The sequence below is a fragment of the Sprattus sprattus genome (assembly GCF_963457725.1).
Source record: "Sprattus sprattus genome assembly, chromosome: 16".
Classification (NCBI taxonomy): Eukaryota; Metazoa; Chordata; class Actinopteri; order Clupeiformes; family Clupeidae; genus Sprattus; species Sprattus sprattus.
Window position 1 is genome coordinate 31164128 of NC_137914.1, and position 16218 is coordinate 31180345.

A 16218-nucleotide genomic window follows, 5' to 3' on the forward strand; every position below is an offset into this window, starting at 1 on the left:
CGGGGCGCTTTGCGTGAAAGCGCGCCGTACCATAGGAATCAATGTATTTCCTAGCGTCGCGTTTTTAACAAAACGCGTATGTGTATCTGAGCCCTTAGGCTACCTTCTTATCTCTTGTAGGTGCTCGCCGCTCCAGAAATGTGATGTTTATGGGCGCAACTAGCTAACTACCAGATCAAACTGTCGAGCAGTAGAATGTGCAAACCAATAAGAAGAGATGTAGTTGATAAGTGGACGAGTCATAAGCCTCGTTTGAAGCAGCGTTGCCAGACATACAAGGTTGCCAGATTGGCCAGTGCAACCAAAGTATTGCGCGATGGCAGAGCAAGATTTTCGCATAATATAATATTTTTAAAATGTGCTGAGCCAGGTGGGGCCAAGCTATCTCACGGTGGGGCCATGGCCCCACTAAAAATAGCCTAAACTCGCCCCTGTCACAAAGAATGATGAGGTAAAAAGCTGGATGGAGATGTCTCTTCACTTATTGTTGTTTATTTTTGTTCTCATGTAGAATCTGGCAGTATGTCCATTTTTGCATGGGTTATCATTCAACACCATCCTCAAGCCCACAATCTCTGTTACCTTCTAACCTTCTAGAATATTCCAGGTATGAGCCGGTTGGGCACGGCATCTGTGTAACGCTTCCAGTCATCACCATACTTGCAGCTGCAGCGGTGCTCATCTTGCACACAGCGGTGGACCAGCAGAATGGTCATGTACACCAAATAGAAGTATGGCAACAGGTGTGTCTCTCCACAAGCAGCACAATAGGCCAGGCAACCTATCAGGTCACCAGTGTAGTTGAAGTGACGTGCCAGGCCCCAAAAGCCTGACGTTAGCAGCTTGCTTTTATGGGTTTTGCCATCAGAGGAGTGGTACTGGCACTCGATGAATGTGGGTTTTTGACCCCAGATGAGGCAGTTTCCTTCATTACGCCAGAAGAAGTCCTTCTGGTGGTTGGTAGCACGGAAGATGTAGTAACCCGCAAGTCTCAGGATGAGAACACCTGTAGCTTGAGGTATGGTGAGCTGGATGGGGTTGTAGACCAGATATAGTCCCTGTCAAAAAAACAATGTGGGTCAACTATTGTAATCGCCAAGTGCACAAACATTCTCAAGCAGTTCCAGGGTAGAACATCCATATATTCATATCCAAATATAAATTATGACTAACTAAAAAAAGTGAATAACACTAACATTGCTTGAAGATGGTCCTGCTGAGTGAAACACCACACAATTATGAGCAGAGAATGACATTGGTGTCATAAAATTGGTTGATTGGATAACATAAGAGATTGCCTGTCTCAATGAAAGATTTTAAGCCACATTTCAAGAAAAGATTTCGTGTGTAAAATGTAATTGCGAGGAGAAACCTACAGAAGCCATTTTTATATCTCTACTCTTCATCTGTACTGTTCCAGTATGGAATCAGATCAATGCCATAAATATTTTGTAATCTGTAATATAGATTTTGTATCTGTAATATAGATTTTGTATCTGTGAAACCATCTACACTTTCAAAACCTATCTACAGATACGGATTTCAAATACGAAATGTATCTACACTTTCAAAAACTATCTTCACTTTCAAAATCTATTTACAGATACGGATTTCAAATACGAAATGTATCTACACTTTCAAAAACTATCTACACTTTCAAAATCTATCCGGATTTCAGTTACGAATTACAAAATCTTTTTGGCACTGTTTTTACGTGCCAAAACAGCGCCAATCAGCGCTTTTGGCAGATTTTCTAAAGCGCCAATCAACACATTGTATCCTGTACTGACTAGCCAATCAGCGCTTTGTCGGGACCTAGCACGCTCATTATTCAATAGTTCTAACCTGAATCTGCCACCGCTCTGCCTAGGGAGAGATCTGAGGTGTCCCCCCATGGTTTGAATACAATTGGGTGTACGAATGCCGTGGGGGAAGTTAAACAAGCATGCCTTATGTCTGGCCCAAAGGGGCAGTGGTTATGACACTCATGTGGGAATGCGGTGCTTGGTGACATACTTTTAATGTGCTTGACATGAGCTCTGCATGCAAGCAACGTGTTGTTTTCCTCGGCACAAAACTCGTAACTCTCCGCAGGCTCTGTCCACTGCCTTCTACCACGTAAGAGCTGATGAACACCTGTACTATTTAGTTTATCTTAGGCTCTGGCGATTCAGAGATCGCCTGGCTGCAGAACGCATTGTAACTAAGAAATTGGTGTCAGCCACATCTAACAAATAGAATCTAATGAAAGTGTGGCGAGAACTCCAGCTTGCTGCCTCATATCTCTTCCACTGAGACGCTATAAAACTCGCTTCCACAAAAAATATACAATAAAGCGTTTTCAAGGACTTCAAAAAATGGTTACAAATAGGCTACCCCAAAGTGCCATGAAAAGAAAATGACATTGCAAGTTGGTTTTGAAATCAGGCTGGTCATTATCCAGTTGTTGTGGATGCATATGCACTTAAAGGTATACCCCCACCACCACTTTGCATGTGTCTGGAGAACAAGACAATAGCAGTCTGTCTGCTAAATGTTCTAATCGTGATAATGTGAATATGAATACTGTTCATGGTTAACTTAATTAAATGTGAATAGGAGATCGGTCACGAAAATGCTAACGTTAGCTTTCGTTAGCTACCAAGGCAGATCATAATATCTTCCATACAACGACAAGGATCTTTGAAACAGGTGGAACGAAGTGTGGAGTGAAAACCACTGACTGTGATTGTGCGTTTTACAATAACCTTATTAACAACTCCAAATATAGGACTTCTTACTTGCGCCATTTCTCTGTCTCTGATCCATGACTGCTGCATACACCGTTTCACTAAACTCTCCCAGGCAGGCCAGCAGTTGCCAGAAAGCTAGCGCTGATTGGCTAGTCAGTACAGGATACAATGTGTTGATTGGCGCTTTAGAAAATCTGCCAAAAGCACTGATTGGCTCTTTTTTGGCACGTAAAAACAGTGCCAAAAAGATTTTGTAATTCGTAACTGAAATCCGTATCTGCAGATAGATTTTGAAAGTGTAGATAGTTTTTGAAAGTGTACATACATTTCGTTTTTGAAATCCGTATCTGTAAATAGATTTTGAAAGTGAAGATAGTTTTTGAAAGTGTAGATACATTTCGTATTTGAAATCCGTATCTGTATAGGTTTTGAAAGTGTAGATGGTTTCACAGATACAAAAATTTATATTACAGATACAAAATCTATATTACAGATTACAAAATATTTATGGCATTGATCTGATTCCATATTCCAGGGCATACATATTAGGTGTTGAAATGAGAAGGTGTAACTTTTGTACTCAAAGAAGTGATCAAAACCCTTCTTTGATATTGGACTGAGTGCATTATTTTACATATCCATGCACGTTTCAGACAACTTGTTATACAAACAAAAACAAAAATACATGAAAAATACAAACATGACCACTATATACTGTATATATATATATGGTCATGTTTGTATTTTTCTAATATATATATATATATATATCTATATTTGTAGGTGGAATACCGCATATTAAATGAGTCATATCATACACCTCTGCACTATCTTGTGTGAATCTCTGATAAGTTTTTATGAAGACTGTATTAGTTGTATGGAAAACAGCTGCTTTCTGTTTTAGACATCCATTCCCCCCCATTTATACCCCTTAGAATGAGAGGTTGCTTTGGCCACCGTGCAACCACCTCTGTTCTGATTGGCTTATATCTTCAAACAAGATATCTGGCACCCAGTGCCTCAATGATGAGACTCATCCAGTTCATTTGCATTCCAATGAATAGAAATCACCTGTGGAGATGCTTTAGCAATTGATTTTAAGATACTTCACTGTTAAAGCCATTTTTTCCCGGATGTTTCCAATCATTTCATGTGTGCCTTCTTGTCTTGTCTTTGTCAATCTATTGTGTAATGCCTAATAGTCCTTCATAAATAAATCTGTTTCCCAAACCTGTAGGGTGTAAAGGAAGGGCAGCCACACACAGTCTCCCCAGCCAAGGTACCAGCCAAAGTGGTCATGGCATATGTCAATGGTCTTCAAGTACCACGCTTCATTCCAGAAGAAGTCTAGCACGTACTTGGCCTAAAAGGAAGGAAGGGCAGAAAGGAAATTCTGAGGGTTTATTTAGATACGTTTAAGTTTACGTCTCTTCCAATTTATGTGTAGACAGATGTGCATATTTGTGCATATTCAGTTAAATTAAAATACATTTAATTTATTCATAATACATTAACTAACATTGTTTCTAGGCACTTCACAAAGCTTGAGGCATGAACCAGTAGCAACCATAGTAATGACAAATACCTATTTAACTGGAGGAAGCCTTTAGCAAAAAACAGCTGAAATTGTAAATTTCTTTCGTCTTGTGTGTTGTTTGACAAGAATGTATGCACATTATCATTTTTGTGAGCTGGATCAGCAAGTTATATGCAGATTCCAGTGTTTCCCCTAGGTTTACAGCTTAGGGGGGGAGGGGGACGGCGGCAGGGGCGCGATGCGCCGCAGTGGCGGACACAAACACTTAAATGAATTATGATGTTCATGTGTTTCTTTTAATGACAGCAGTCAATATAACATCTTACAGTAACAGTATGCAACAATTATACTTCAGGATTAGGGGTTAGGATAAGCAGTTTTACTTCAAAAATAAGTATAATTTTACATGTTTTATGGTAAAGGTAACCTTAAATGACTTATTTTGTGATCTGGCGCTATATTTATTAAAAAAAAAAAAATCACAATTATCTTGAGCTTCCGGGGGGGCGGGCGGGGCCGTTGGGGGGGGGCGGGGCGCCACCCTAATATCATTGTAGGGGAAACACTGGATTCATATAATGTCTCCATAGGCTGGATCAACAAGTTATATGCAGATTCATATTATGTCTCCATAGGCAGCTTGTCTGTCCTGCCTGTCTCCTTAATAATTGATCTTGGGCTGGAAAAGATTGGTGGCCACAGATGTAGATGCTGGAGGAGATCTTACCCGGAGCACAGTGACAAGGATCATTGAGTTGGTGACATAACCATAGAACTTACCTGGAGGACATTGACAAGGATCATTGAGTTGGTGACATAGCCATAGAACTTACCTGAAGCACATTGACAAGGATCATGGAGTTGGTGACATAACCATACAGCTCCATTTGCTTGGAGGCATAAGATAGGTTGATGAGAGTCCAAGCAATGATCCCAGGTCGGCCATTAAAGAAGAGCTTGAAGTCAAACCACTGCCCAATTCGAGGGTTAAACTCAATTCCCATCATGTAGTCATAGAATACAGGTGCATCTCAATATATTAGAATATCATCAAAAAGTTGATTTATTTCAGTAATTCTATTCAAAAAGTGAAACTCATTTTTTTAAATAGGTTCATTACACACAGACTGATATATTTTAAGTGATTATTTCTTTTACATTTGATGATTATTATAACCGACAGCTAATGAAAACCCCAAATTCAGTATCTCAGAAAATTAGAATATTACTGAAGACCAATAGAAAAAAGGATTTTTAACACAGAAATGTTGGACTAGTGAAAAGTATGAACATGTACAGCACTCAATACTTGGTCTGGGCTCCCTTTGCATGAATTACTGAAGCAGTGCGGCGTCGCATGAAGGCAATCAGTCTGTGGCACTACTGAGGTGTTATGGAAGACCATGTTGCTCTTATAGTGGCCTTCAGCTCTTCTGCGTTGTTGGGTCTATTGTCTTACATCTTCCTTTTCACAATACCTTATAGAATCTATGGGTTTTAGGTCAGGCGAGTTTGCTGGCCAATCAATCACAGGGATACCATGGTCCTTAAACCAGGTACTGGGACCTTTGGAAGTGGGTGCAGGCGCCAAGTCCTGATGGAAAATGAAATCCGCACCTCCATAGGATGGTCAGCAGAGGGAAGCATGAAGTGCTCTAAAACAGACGGCTGTGCTGACCTTGGACCTGAGAAAACACAATGGACTAACACCAGCAAATGACATGGCACCCCAAACCATCATTCACTGTGGAAACTTTACACTGGACCTCAAGCAACTTGGATCCTGTGCCTCTCCTCTCTTCCTCCAGACTCTGGGACCTTGATTTCCAAATGAAATGCAAAATGTACTTTCATCTGAAAAGAGAACTTTGGACCACTGACCAACTGTGCAGTCCTTTTTGTCCATAGCCCAGGTGAGACGCCTCTGACGTCTCCGGCAGTGGCGGCTGGTGATTCATTTTTTTGGTGGGGCTATTTGAGCGGGGGGTCTGGGGGTTCTCCCCCAGAAATTTTTGAATTTCGTAGATGTGATTTCCTGCATTCTGGTGCATTTTCGGGTGACCAGCCGGAGATCCCAAATCATTCACAATGATACATTTGTTGTTCGCTATTTCATGTAGGCCAATAAATTAAAAACGAGACGTGAGCTGTTGATGCAGAGAAGTGCTGCTCAGTTTTAAAACAGCCCCTTGCCTATACCAATAAAATAACTCAAACCAGTCAATACCAATGGTCTAAAGACAATATTAATATATCTGCCATGTAGAAATCAACTGTTTCACAGGTAATGATAATGAACAAGTTACATGTTTATTATGGTCCATGTCCAGATAGAAAGTGCCAACACATAACGATAAATTATACTAGGGAACAACAGTTTTTTGTTACTACAACTACTACAACAATTTCGTTTTTTTAAAGACATGTATACTGCAGCTGTATGAGTATGAGAAGAAAGATTATTTTAACTGGTATGAAACAGTAACAGCTCACAACTTAGAAACAACAAATTGCACTCTTGACCGCACATGTTTTTAACTGTCTAAGGTCTATATCCCTCGTCCGGGATATTTTTATTTTTTTGTCAAAAACTGTTTTAAGCTCCGCAAGTTTTCGTCTTAGAGACATAAAAAGAACAACCACGGAAACATTGAACCCTTTTCTTTTATAATATATACAGTTCAAAATTTTAAAATAAATAAGCACTTTGTCAGGGGAATAGAACTGATGTGTTGCACTTTCTAGTATCTGAGTGGGGTTTCTGCTGCTAAGGACCCACCCATTAGCAAATGACAGCTATTCATATGATAAGGGGATGGTGATTCAGTGATCTCCATTGGTTCATGGTGTGGCAAGATTCACTCCGGGGGTTTTGGGTCACAAAGACATTCTAGGGCCATTAGGATATTGCCTTTGTCTTTGCGAGAGGTGTCACAGGTTTGTTCACACCAACTCATCAATATGCATTTGTAGGGGCACAGATTTAGGAATGGCACAGGACACTCTGAAATTATAAATATGTGGTAGTGAAACAAGACATCCTTTCTGAATGCTAAACTAACATGTGTTTAGCCAACACCTATGTTTACAAGGCTCAGAAATAAAAAGTCTTCTGAATAAATCTTTACAATGTGTTTTTGTACAAAGTCTGAGCACCTCTGAAACAAGGTTTTTCCAAGGGTATGTTTACATTTGATTTAAATTAAACTTTTTTTTTACTACATTCCTTTTACTTACATGATATTATTGCTGAGGTCTTCTAGAATAGAATCATATATTCCATTTGTGCATCAATGTTTTGAGTTAAGCAAAATGTACAAAAACATCAAGGCATGTCAGACAACTTAGAAAAGTCTAAAAGGCCTTGGACCTTAGAGTGTTAAACGCGTTCTGACCAATGCTTCAGTTCTGTATTTCCTGTCTGTGTCCACGAACTGTCTATCACACGCACTTGTTTTAAACAGCAGGCAAAGAAAACAAAAGATGGCATTGACATACCCACAGCTAGCCATGCCTTTCGATCGAACCAATCTCGGGAAAAGCTTCTGGTGTATGTTTTCCCCTTTTCTCGCGTCTGTTGGGTTATTTTCACTTCTGGCTTGTCTGGTCCGAGTTGTTTAACAATTAGCTTTTCCGCAAAAGTTCTTCTTCCAAAGGGATGCAGATGTAAGGATTTGACTGAATTTGGGGCTAGCTGAGCTCCAACAACTACATCCGACGTCGCCTAACACTTCTCTGCTAGAATGGAAAATACCTGTTAACAAGCAGTGGTGCATCTTGGTAGGGGCTCTAGCCTTCAGCGCCCGTAACCCATAAAATTCCTCGACGATGATTGGCGGATGTGTATTCTTTTTTGCCTAGCAACAGGGGAGCCATTGGCTTAAATACAGCACACACGGGCTGATCGACCAGGAGCCCCGGCAAGACATCCTATTGGCTACTACACCAAAAATGATAAACGTTCACGTTTTAAACTTGGAACTTGAAAGTGAATGTAATGTAAATATAATTTTGGAGAGTTCTAAACCCATTCTAAAGCAAAATCATCAATATCATTGTATTAACACAGGTTATTTTTTCAAAATGAGAAATTATTTAAAAAAGAAAAGAAAAGAAAAACAGGCAGTCAGGTCAGCGGGGGGGCGGAGCCCCAGCGCACCCTATGGGCGAGCCGCCACTGGTCTCCGGTTCAAGAGTGGCTTGACACAGGAATGTGACAGTTGAAGCCCATGTCCTGGATACGTCTGTGTGTGTAGGCTCTTGAAGCACTGACTCCAGCTGCAGTCCACTCCTTGTGAATCTCCCTTGAATGGGCTTTGTTTCACAATCCTCTCAAGGCTGCGGTTATCCCTGTTGCTTGTGCACCTTTTTCTACCACATTTTTTCCTTCCATTCCACTTCCCATTTTTGTGCTTGGATACAGCACTCTGTGAACAGCCAGCTTCTTTAGCAATGACCTTTTGTGACTTACCCTCCTTGTGCAGGGTGTCAATGATCGTCTTCTGGACAACTGTCAAGTCAGCAGTCTTCCCCATGATTGTGTAGCCTACTCAACTAGACTGAGAGACCATTTAAAGACTCAGGAAGTCTTTGCCGGTGTTTTGAGTTAATTAGATGATTAGAGTGTGAAACCATGAGTCTTCAATATTGAACTTTTTCACAATATTCTAATTTTCTGAGATACTGAATTTTGGGTTTTCATTAGCTGTCAGTTATAATAATCAAAATTAAAAGAAACAAACACTTGAAATAGATCAGTCTGTGTGTACACAATCTATATAATATATGAGTTTCACTTTTTGAATAGAATTACTGAAATAAATCAACTTTTTGATGATATTCTAATTTATTGAGATGCACCTGTATGTTTCCAGAAAATTTGCTGCAGAAAAGAAAGGCATTTTGTCAAATCCATATAATCCAAAAATATACACAGCAAATGTACAGGGTCCATGCATTCCTGTTTAATGTAGTACAGATGTGGACCATTTAGACTCAATTCTAGTTGATCAAGTTGTGTTTTTCTGACAGACCAGTATTCACATGTTCAAATTGATGGCCAATATGTGATGACCCACTCACAGAAATGCATCGGATACTTTGAATGCTGGCTACTGACTCTGCCACTGACAGTCTTTTATGTATTATCTGATGATCTTTATATATGTATTCTTGAGTGTGTATATACTGCATGCATGCTGACTGACATCCCTATGATTTGATCTTCTTGCTTCTGATTCTACTTTGTCAAATTTGGTCTTTCAGTGGACTGAAAAAACAAAGCAATGATATGGGGCACTAGCATTAGAATTTCTACGGTATATGAGGTTCCTTGTTAAATAGCTCTCCAGATTACCATGGAAATAATGTTCTACTGCAGTGGAAAATGTCTCCTGTTCAAAACCTATGCAGCCGGTCCACTCTATGTCATTCCCTGAATAACAATGATGTTCATTCTTATATCTCTTCGGTCCAGTCCCGGAATTTTATTAATACCGTTTATCCAGGTTATTACTTGGAAATGTGTTATTTAGTTATTTATACCATTAGTTTGACCGTGTGAGTACGACCAATAGCATAGCAGGTAATTTAGCAAACTAAAAACTTCAGTAAGTTGCCATTACTCTTGTATGTGTTATTTTAGGTTACTATATAGCTCTTGTTACTACATATCTGTTGTGCTCATTTCATATGGCTCATGTTACTGCGCTTGAGGAGTCAAGGAAAAACTGTTGTCTATGTTACAGAAAATTATTATAGTTGTAGTCAAACAAACTAACTTTTGAATTGAGACGAATTGAGGCTGTTGACATCATCTTAAATTTGTTAAAGTATGTAAGGGTACCATACCCCTCCCAAAAATATTCATCCACATCTAGTCAACTATCTAACTTCTTGTTCAGAACATCTCTGAGGCTTAACTGATTGAGGCATACGTATGAATGGATAAGTCAGTGGACATTTCATCTGCAGACCACCATCCAAATAAATTGTATGAGAACTGGTTTTGGAACGGCAAAGCCCTGCAGAATTCCAGAATTCCTTCCTCACCAGTCCTCTGGATTCGTTGGGAACAGGTGTGCTTTGATGAACACAAAGGTGGACACACAGTAACCCAGAATGTTGGTGCACCACAGCAATGGAATCCAGTTGTCAATGATTATAGTTGGGGAGAACCAGTGGAAGTAATGGGCATTGGCTACCCATAGCACATGGGTGATGATCCAGGACTGAAGCCCATTTATCTGGTATTTATTAACGAGACCTGAGAGGACAATAACAATACAACTGAGCATTTCAATAATAAATACATTTTCTGCTAAATACCATTATATAAACATGCTTTTATTACTACTCTGTATTTTAAGCATGCTCATTTCAAAATAGCCCATGTTAATGGAATCTAATCAGATATTTGTTCAAAAATGACATTGTCTGTACCTGCAGGGGTTCGTGCCCCATCCTGAACCCCTCCGACATAGCCAGGCAAAAACTTGTGAGTAACATCTGGGAAACACATGTATAGCACAACCTGTTGGGGAAATAATCTGAGTGATGATAATGATCACCTGTAAAAAAAGGCTTGGTTTAGATAGCCCTCTGAAAACACTGTAATGTGATGACTGCATTACTAAAGCACAACAAACAGCAGGCAAACGCTCATGAAATAGTTGGTTGTGTGTGTGTGACTTTAGTAGTGAGAGAAGTGCTGCTAGATTTTAAGGATATAGAACATGGCAAATATTGAACGTGAAGCTAAACAAGACACCACTGGCATAGATTGCCCCACTATCACACCTATATAACACATTTACTGAGCTCACTTGTGCCTTGTTGAAAGTGGTTAAAGGTGCTACATGCATTTTAGCTATCAACAGAATGTAATGACATAAAGGTTTTGACGTAATACCAAAAATGCCTATGTACTGTGTTGCTGAGAAGTCTACTAAAGTTAGAATGCTAACCAGTTGGCCCAGCCTCTCTTATAATAGCACTTTGTACCCCAAGAGTTGATAGTGAGTCACTGTAGTGAACACAGCAAGTTTGTTTATCCTGTGAGGAGCAGCAAGCCCACTGTATAGTATCAACGGTCAGCCCATCCGCTAACTCAAAAGCTTGAGTGCTTAAATGAAGACCTACAGGCATCTATTTGCCTCTGTTAAGTTCATGTCAAACAGACCCGTCGCTATGGGCGGGCCTTGGGGGGCCGGGCCCGCCCTGGGACTCGGTTGGGCCCGCCCTTGACGAACGAGCCTGTCAGTCACCTAATACAAGTTAAAAATGAAAATGAAAAGAATAGCAGACTATAACGATTGACCGTTCGCGAAACTCGTTCCTAGAAAGGCCCTCGTTCAATCCTAACTTAGAGAGAGAGTAGGGTCGAACAACTTTGAGGTCTGCGCTGCGCAGTATAGTTAAACATTGTGCCTAGTGGACTTCTAGATCTGACACAAGGTAGGCTACCCTGAGAGATACCATGGAGGCGTCATTTCCCCCCCGCATTTTCAAAGTCCAAAACACAGGAAGAAAGGTGCCGGCTGTGGATTAAACAGTGTGGGAGACCCCATTCAGTTAAGATAGTTATCATACCTAGCGATAGCGTATTTCGCTAGACAGCTAGTTAGCTGCAAACACACATGTGTAAATTAAGCATCTTGCAGTAAGCTAGCTAGCGAAATTCGCTATCGCTAGGTATGATACGCTATCAAGGTATGCACCAGGCATAACCTGGCGATTTGATACAAAAGCCATAGCATTACATCAGGATCAACATTGTGTCAACAGTGACTGTGAAATACTAGCAGCAACATGCACACACATCCCTTGAAATATAACGTTACTAGCAGGTATCCCCACTGCTACGTTACGTTACTGTTCTCTAGATTGTTACCATCCATCCTAAAATTTGTGTCACTGTATTATAAGTTGGCTTGGTTGGCTACCTGCTCAGCTGGCTTATTTATTAGCTTGTGATATTCTAAATAATACAGTATGTCACCTTTTTGTACCGGAGTTGGATTATAGGTGAAAAGTTTACCTGTACTACTACTAATAATACCATAGGCCAGGGGTGGCGAACCTGAAGTGCGGCTCGGCTCCAGCTCGAGTGCTCTCACTGACTTTTCTCTTGGTGTACAGAATTTTCATTTTGTGAAAAAATAAACATCTAAAATGCATATTTTGCACGCAATATACTTGGAAATACAGACAAAAAGCTGTCCGATTTGAATGGGGGTATTTATTCATGTTTATTTTGTTATCACGCGATCTTGAGAGATGTCTTCAAGGAACGTTAATGTTCCAAACATGAAACATTCTAATGTGTGCACCCAGTCTCAGAGAGTCACTAGCAGTAGCTACTGAAAGAATGCCATGGATCCAGCAAAGCGTAAAGCTAAATGCAGTCTGTTGCAGAGAATGAGTCCTCACATAAATATGTGGATGCAAAGGGTAGTAACTAAGCTAAGCTTTCTCTCCCAGGTCAGGGTCCTGCTTCACACTCATCCAAAACAAAATCTCAGCAGATGTCTTCAATACGTTTATTTTTGTGCCATATTTTAAATCTAAATGTGTTAATTTCTCCTCCTAAAACCCACTAGAGGACACTATTTGAAGGGTTATTTTCCCAAAAATCTTATGGGGGAGCATGCCCCCAGACCCCCCTAGTTTTGCTGGGTCAAAAAATAAAAATAAAAAAAAAGGGCCCCCCCCCCGATGCAACGTAATGCCCCCCCGCAAATCAGTTCCTGGCGACGGGCCTGATGTCAAATAAATATAAATCAATGTTGATGTAGACTGCAAATGGAGAGGAGGTAGGGGTGGGCCAGCATAGTGATACACCGCCCCAATCTGACAGTAATAGTGATCGGTTGTCCGTGGTAAACACGTCATCCTGTGCAACAACATGTTGAGAGGTTTGAGGCTGGTTAAGGTTAGCATTCTAAGGTTTAAGACACACTTCACATCCAAACCTAGGCTCAACTGATGTAACCCATGCAGATCTAGAATTTATGAACTGCTATTTATTTATAGTTTTCAACGTCACATCCTTTGCCCACCTGAAGGGCAAAACAAGGCTTTCTTCCGCTCCCTGCCACTTATTTTGACCTGGTTTGTTCAGCCAAAATGCTGGATAGTTGTTCAATTGGATGCACAGTGGACTAGGACGCAAGGGCACACTTCAATACATTCATGCAATCGTTCTGAAACGGTTTGTTTTCCTGGACCGAAATAACCAACTCGAATGACCTTGATGAGTTATGCTAGCGGAACTGAAACAGTTATGTTAGCAGTTATCTAAACTATAGCTCAATCATAAGTTATGTAGTTCAAGGGAAGGTTTATTTTCAGTCAAAAGACTTAACAGCAGATTTTTGCAAAGGAGAGATCTGCAGGAATGATAAACATTATGAACGTTAATGTGTTTGACATAAACACTATTGTGTCATTAAAGGTGCCTAATCTGATGACCCGTTGTCCCCTGACTGGGTTCCATCCGTCTTCTTCCACACACCACCCACCAAAAATAGGAAAGAGAGAAAGACATTGTAGGAATATTTTTGTATGAAATGAATTAAACCGTTGGAATTTGAAATAAGAGGGCGTAACGCCAGTTGACCCAAGGGAAAATAATGTGTGGGGTATTAGATTCAGTATCAACTTCTGATTTGTGTGGGGTCAGGTGAGAGGTCAAACCTAATTGGCTGTGCGGGTCAACCAAACAGGGCATAGGTAGGAGTCGTTAAGTCACCTTTAAATAGTTGGCACGAGTGTATTTGGCAGATCCATCCCGTAAATCGGTTTGAACAACACGTTCTGGATTTGAGTTTCTGATTGAGAAAGTTGCAAAAGACTTGGAAAAAGACGCAACCACATGGAGTGGTATGAGCAGCACAGCAGAACAAGAGGGTGGACTAGAAAAAGAAGCAAGATGCAGTGAATGTCTTAGAGTTGTCATCTGTGCCATACGCTAAGGATGAACAACAGTGTGGCAACAAACCATTTGGGGAAAAGATGGCAAGATTACAAAGAAAATGTAATGACCTCAGGGAGCTCATGGAAAACCATAGGCAGAAGGACAGAGGGGCATTATTAAATCAGGAACATTTGATGAAAAGGCAATGATGATGAAAAGAAAAATGAAACTTCATTGCTTGGTTGTATCTTTGAGATCTGAATTCCAGCTGCCAGCACAACAGATTTAGAAGTACCATTGAAATTTTGCATGAAAAGCTTGTGTTTTGTACCTAGCAGCTTGCAATGCGCTTTATGAAGGACATGTGTTCCCTGAAGCCCATTACCAGATCACCTATGCCATCATGGGACCTGCCTACAGTTATCCATAGACCATGGAGGCCGTCTCACTTATAAGTGTCAGGGCATTTCCCACTGTATTGTGGAGGCCATCACCCTTATAAGAGTCAGGGCATTTCCCACTGTATTGTGGAGGCCATCTCCCTGGCTTATAACAGTCAGGGTCTGCCTTTGCTTGAGGGTGTGCCTGCTCATTCCAGTAGGGGGATCCTGGGCATTGTTACAGGGTGCAACAGTGGAGGAGGTTTGCTCTGCTCTGCTCTGCTCTGCTCTGCGCTATAGGCATCCTCCCACACCTGTGTACGCTTCTACCGCTTGGATGTGTTGGCCCCATCAGTGGCTTCCTCTGTCCTCTCTACTGGATCAGCTGGGTGTTAATATTCTGTTCAGCCTCAGCTGTGTGGGCCGTGATTACAGATCCCATACTTTCTCAATTGTACCAAGTGAATCAACTGAAAAGGAACGTAAGGTTCCCTGAAGGAGAGCAACGATCACTAGTTTGCCCCACATAGCAGTTTGTGCTCTGTGATGAGTGCTGGGTTGAGCTGAGGAGTAGACAGTGGTGACTTATCTTATGTGGGCAGATGTGTGCTCTACATACGATAAGTTACATCCCCACCCATCATCTGCCTTTTGGGAGGAAATAGAGGTGCTTTCAGCCAGGTACGTGAGGGTGTGATATCCCATACTACCTCTGTTGTACCTCATTCCATTTTCTCTGGGAACAGTGGTTATGTACATAACCTTCTGTTTTAGGGCACTAATGACTTTGTGCAGGCATGATATTAGCCCAGCTTGTCACTTAAAAAAGCATTTCATTGAAATGAGCCCAAAAACCCACAATTAAACATCTAAATATCTAAACACTAATCCCTTATATTTTGTTCAACCTCCATAACCCTCCTCTAGTTAACTTTGCAATAACAGAGTTGGGGAGTATCGGAATACAAGTTATAGAGATTCATATTTATCGCCGTGGGTTCTGGACAGTTTTACAAGGGACAAGCTGTAGTGCTTCTTCTGTTGTTTCAACAAATGTATTTGTTTGGAACATCATTGCAATTTCTTAGAACAGTTTGAAAATACCGTAACACTAGAATGTAAAATGCCCAAACATGCATAACATGTTATAGGCTGCATATTCAATTTAATAATCTGTAAAATGTTTCAGCCAGGGGCCGAGATCCCATTTCATTATAGGGGGGGACAATCCATTTCAGAGAGTAATTCCGGGGGGACATGAATTCTCTTATCACATTTACAAACAGAATTTCGAAGTGATTTTTGAATGATCTAAACGGCATTAAATGCACTAACACGAAATATCTACTCACAGACAAATAATATCCAAAGTTCAAGAGAACTTGATGCTCAAAATAAGTTCTATAACAACTCAAGGACGCCTCGACAGGGAATCGAACTTGCAACTTTCTGATTACAATATGACTTCTCTACCTCTTGTACCACTATCGCCCCATGTCCTGAATACCAGCATTGTTCATGAACCGCAGAAAAAATTATTAAGCATATACAACATTAAGGACATATGAAAATGAAGGATGGGTTCCATATTCAGGCATTACCAACTGAGCCAAGAGAGGTTACACTTTCTATAGAAAGCCTATTCCACCCCTG

At 40.7% G+C, this 16218-nt stretch overlaps 1 protein-coding gene across 1 annotated transcript in view; it reads right to left on the bottom strand.

Annotated features, from left to right (window-relative positions):
* Positions 1-593: 593 nt before the first annotated feature.
* Positions 594-16218, bottom strand: part of LOC308377310 (7-dehydrocholesterol reductase-like) — a gene marked incomplete at both ends in the record, with an annotated part of 39048 nt that continues 23423 nt past the window's right edge. The window contains 6 exons of the mRNA XM_080853893.1: positions 594-1058; positions 3964-4095; positions 5103-5285; positions 9130-9151; positions 10321-10534; positions 10711-10801. Of these exons, the coding sequence (XP_080710019.1) occupies positions 594-1058; positions 3964-4095; positions 5103-5285; positions 9130-9151; positions 10321-10534; positions 10711-10801 (1107 nt within the window). The remainder of the gene's footprint in view (positions 1059-3963; positions 4096-5102; positions 5286-9129; positions 9152-10320; positions 10535-10710; positions 10802-16218) is intronic.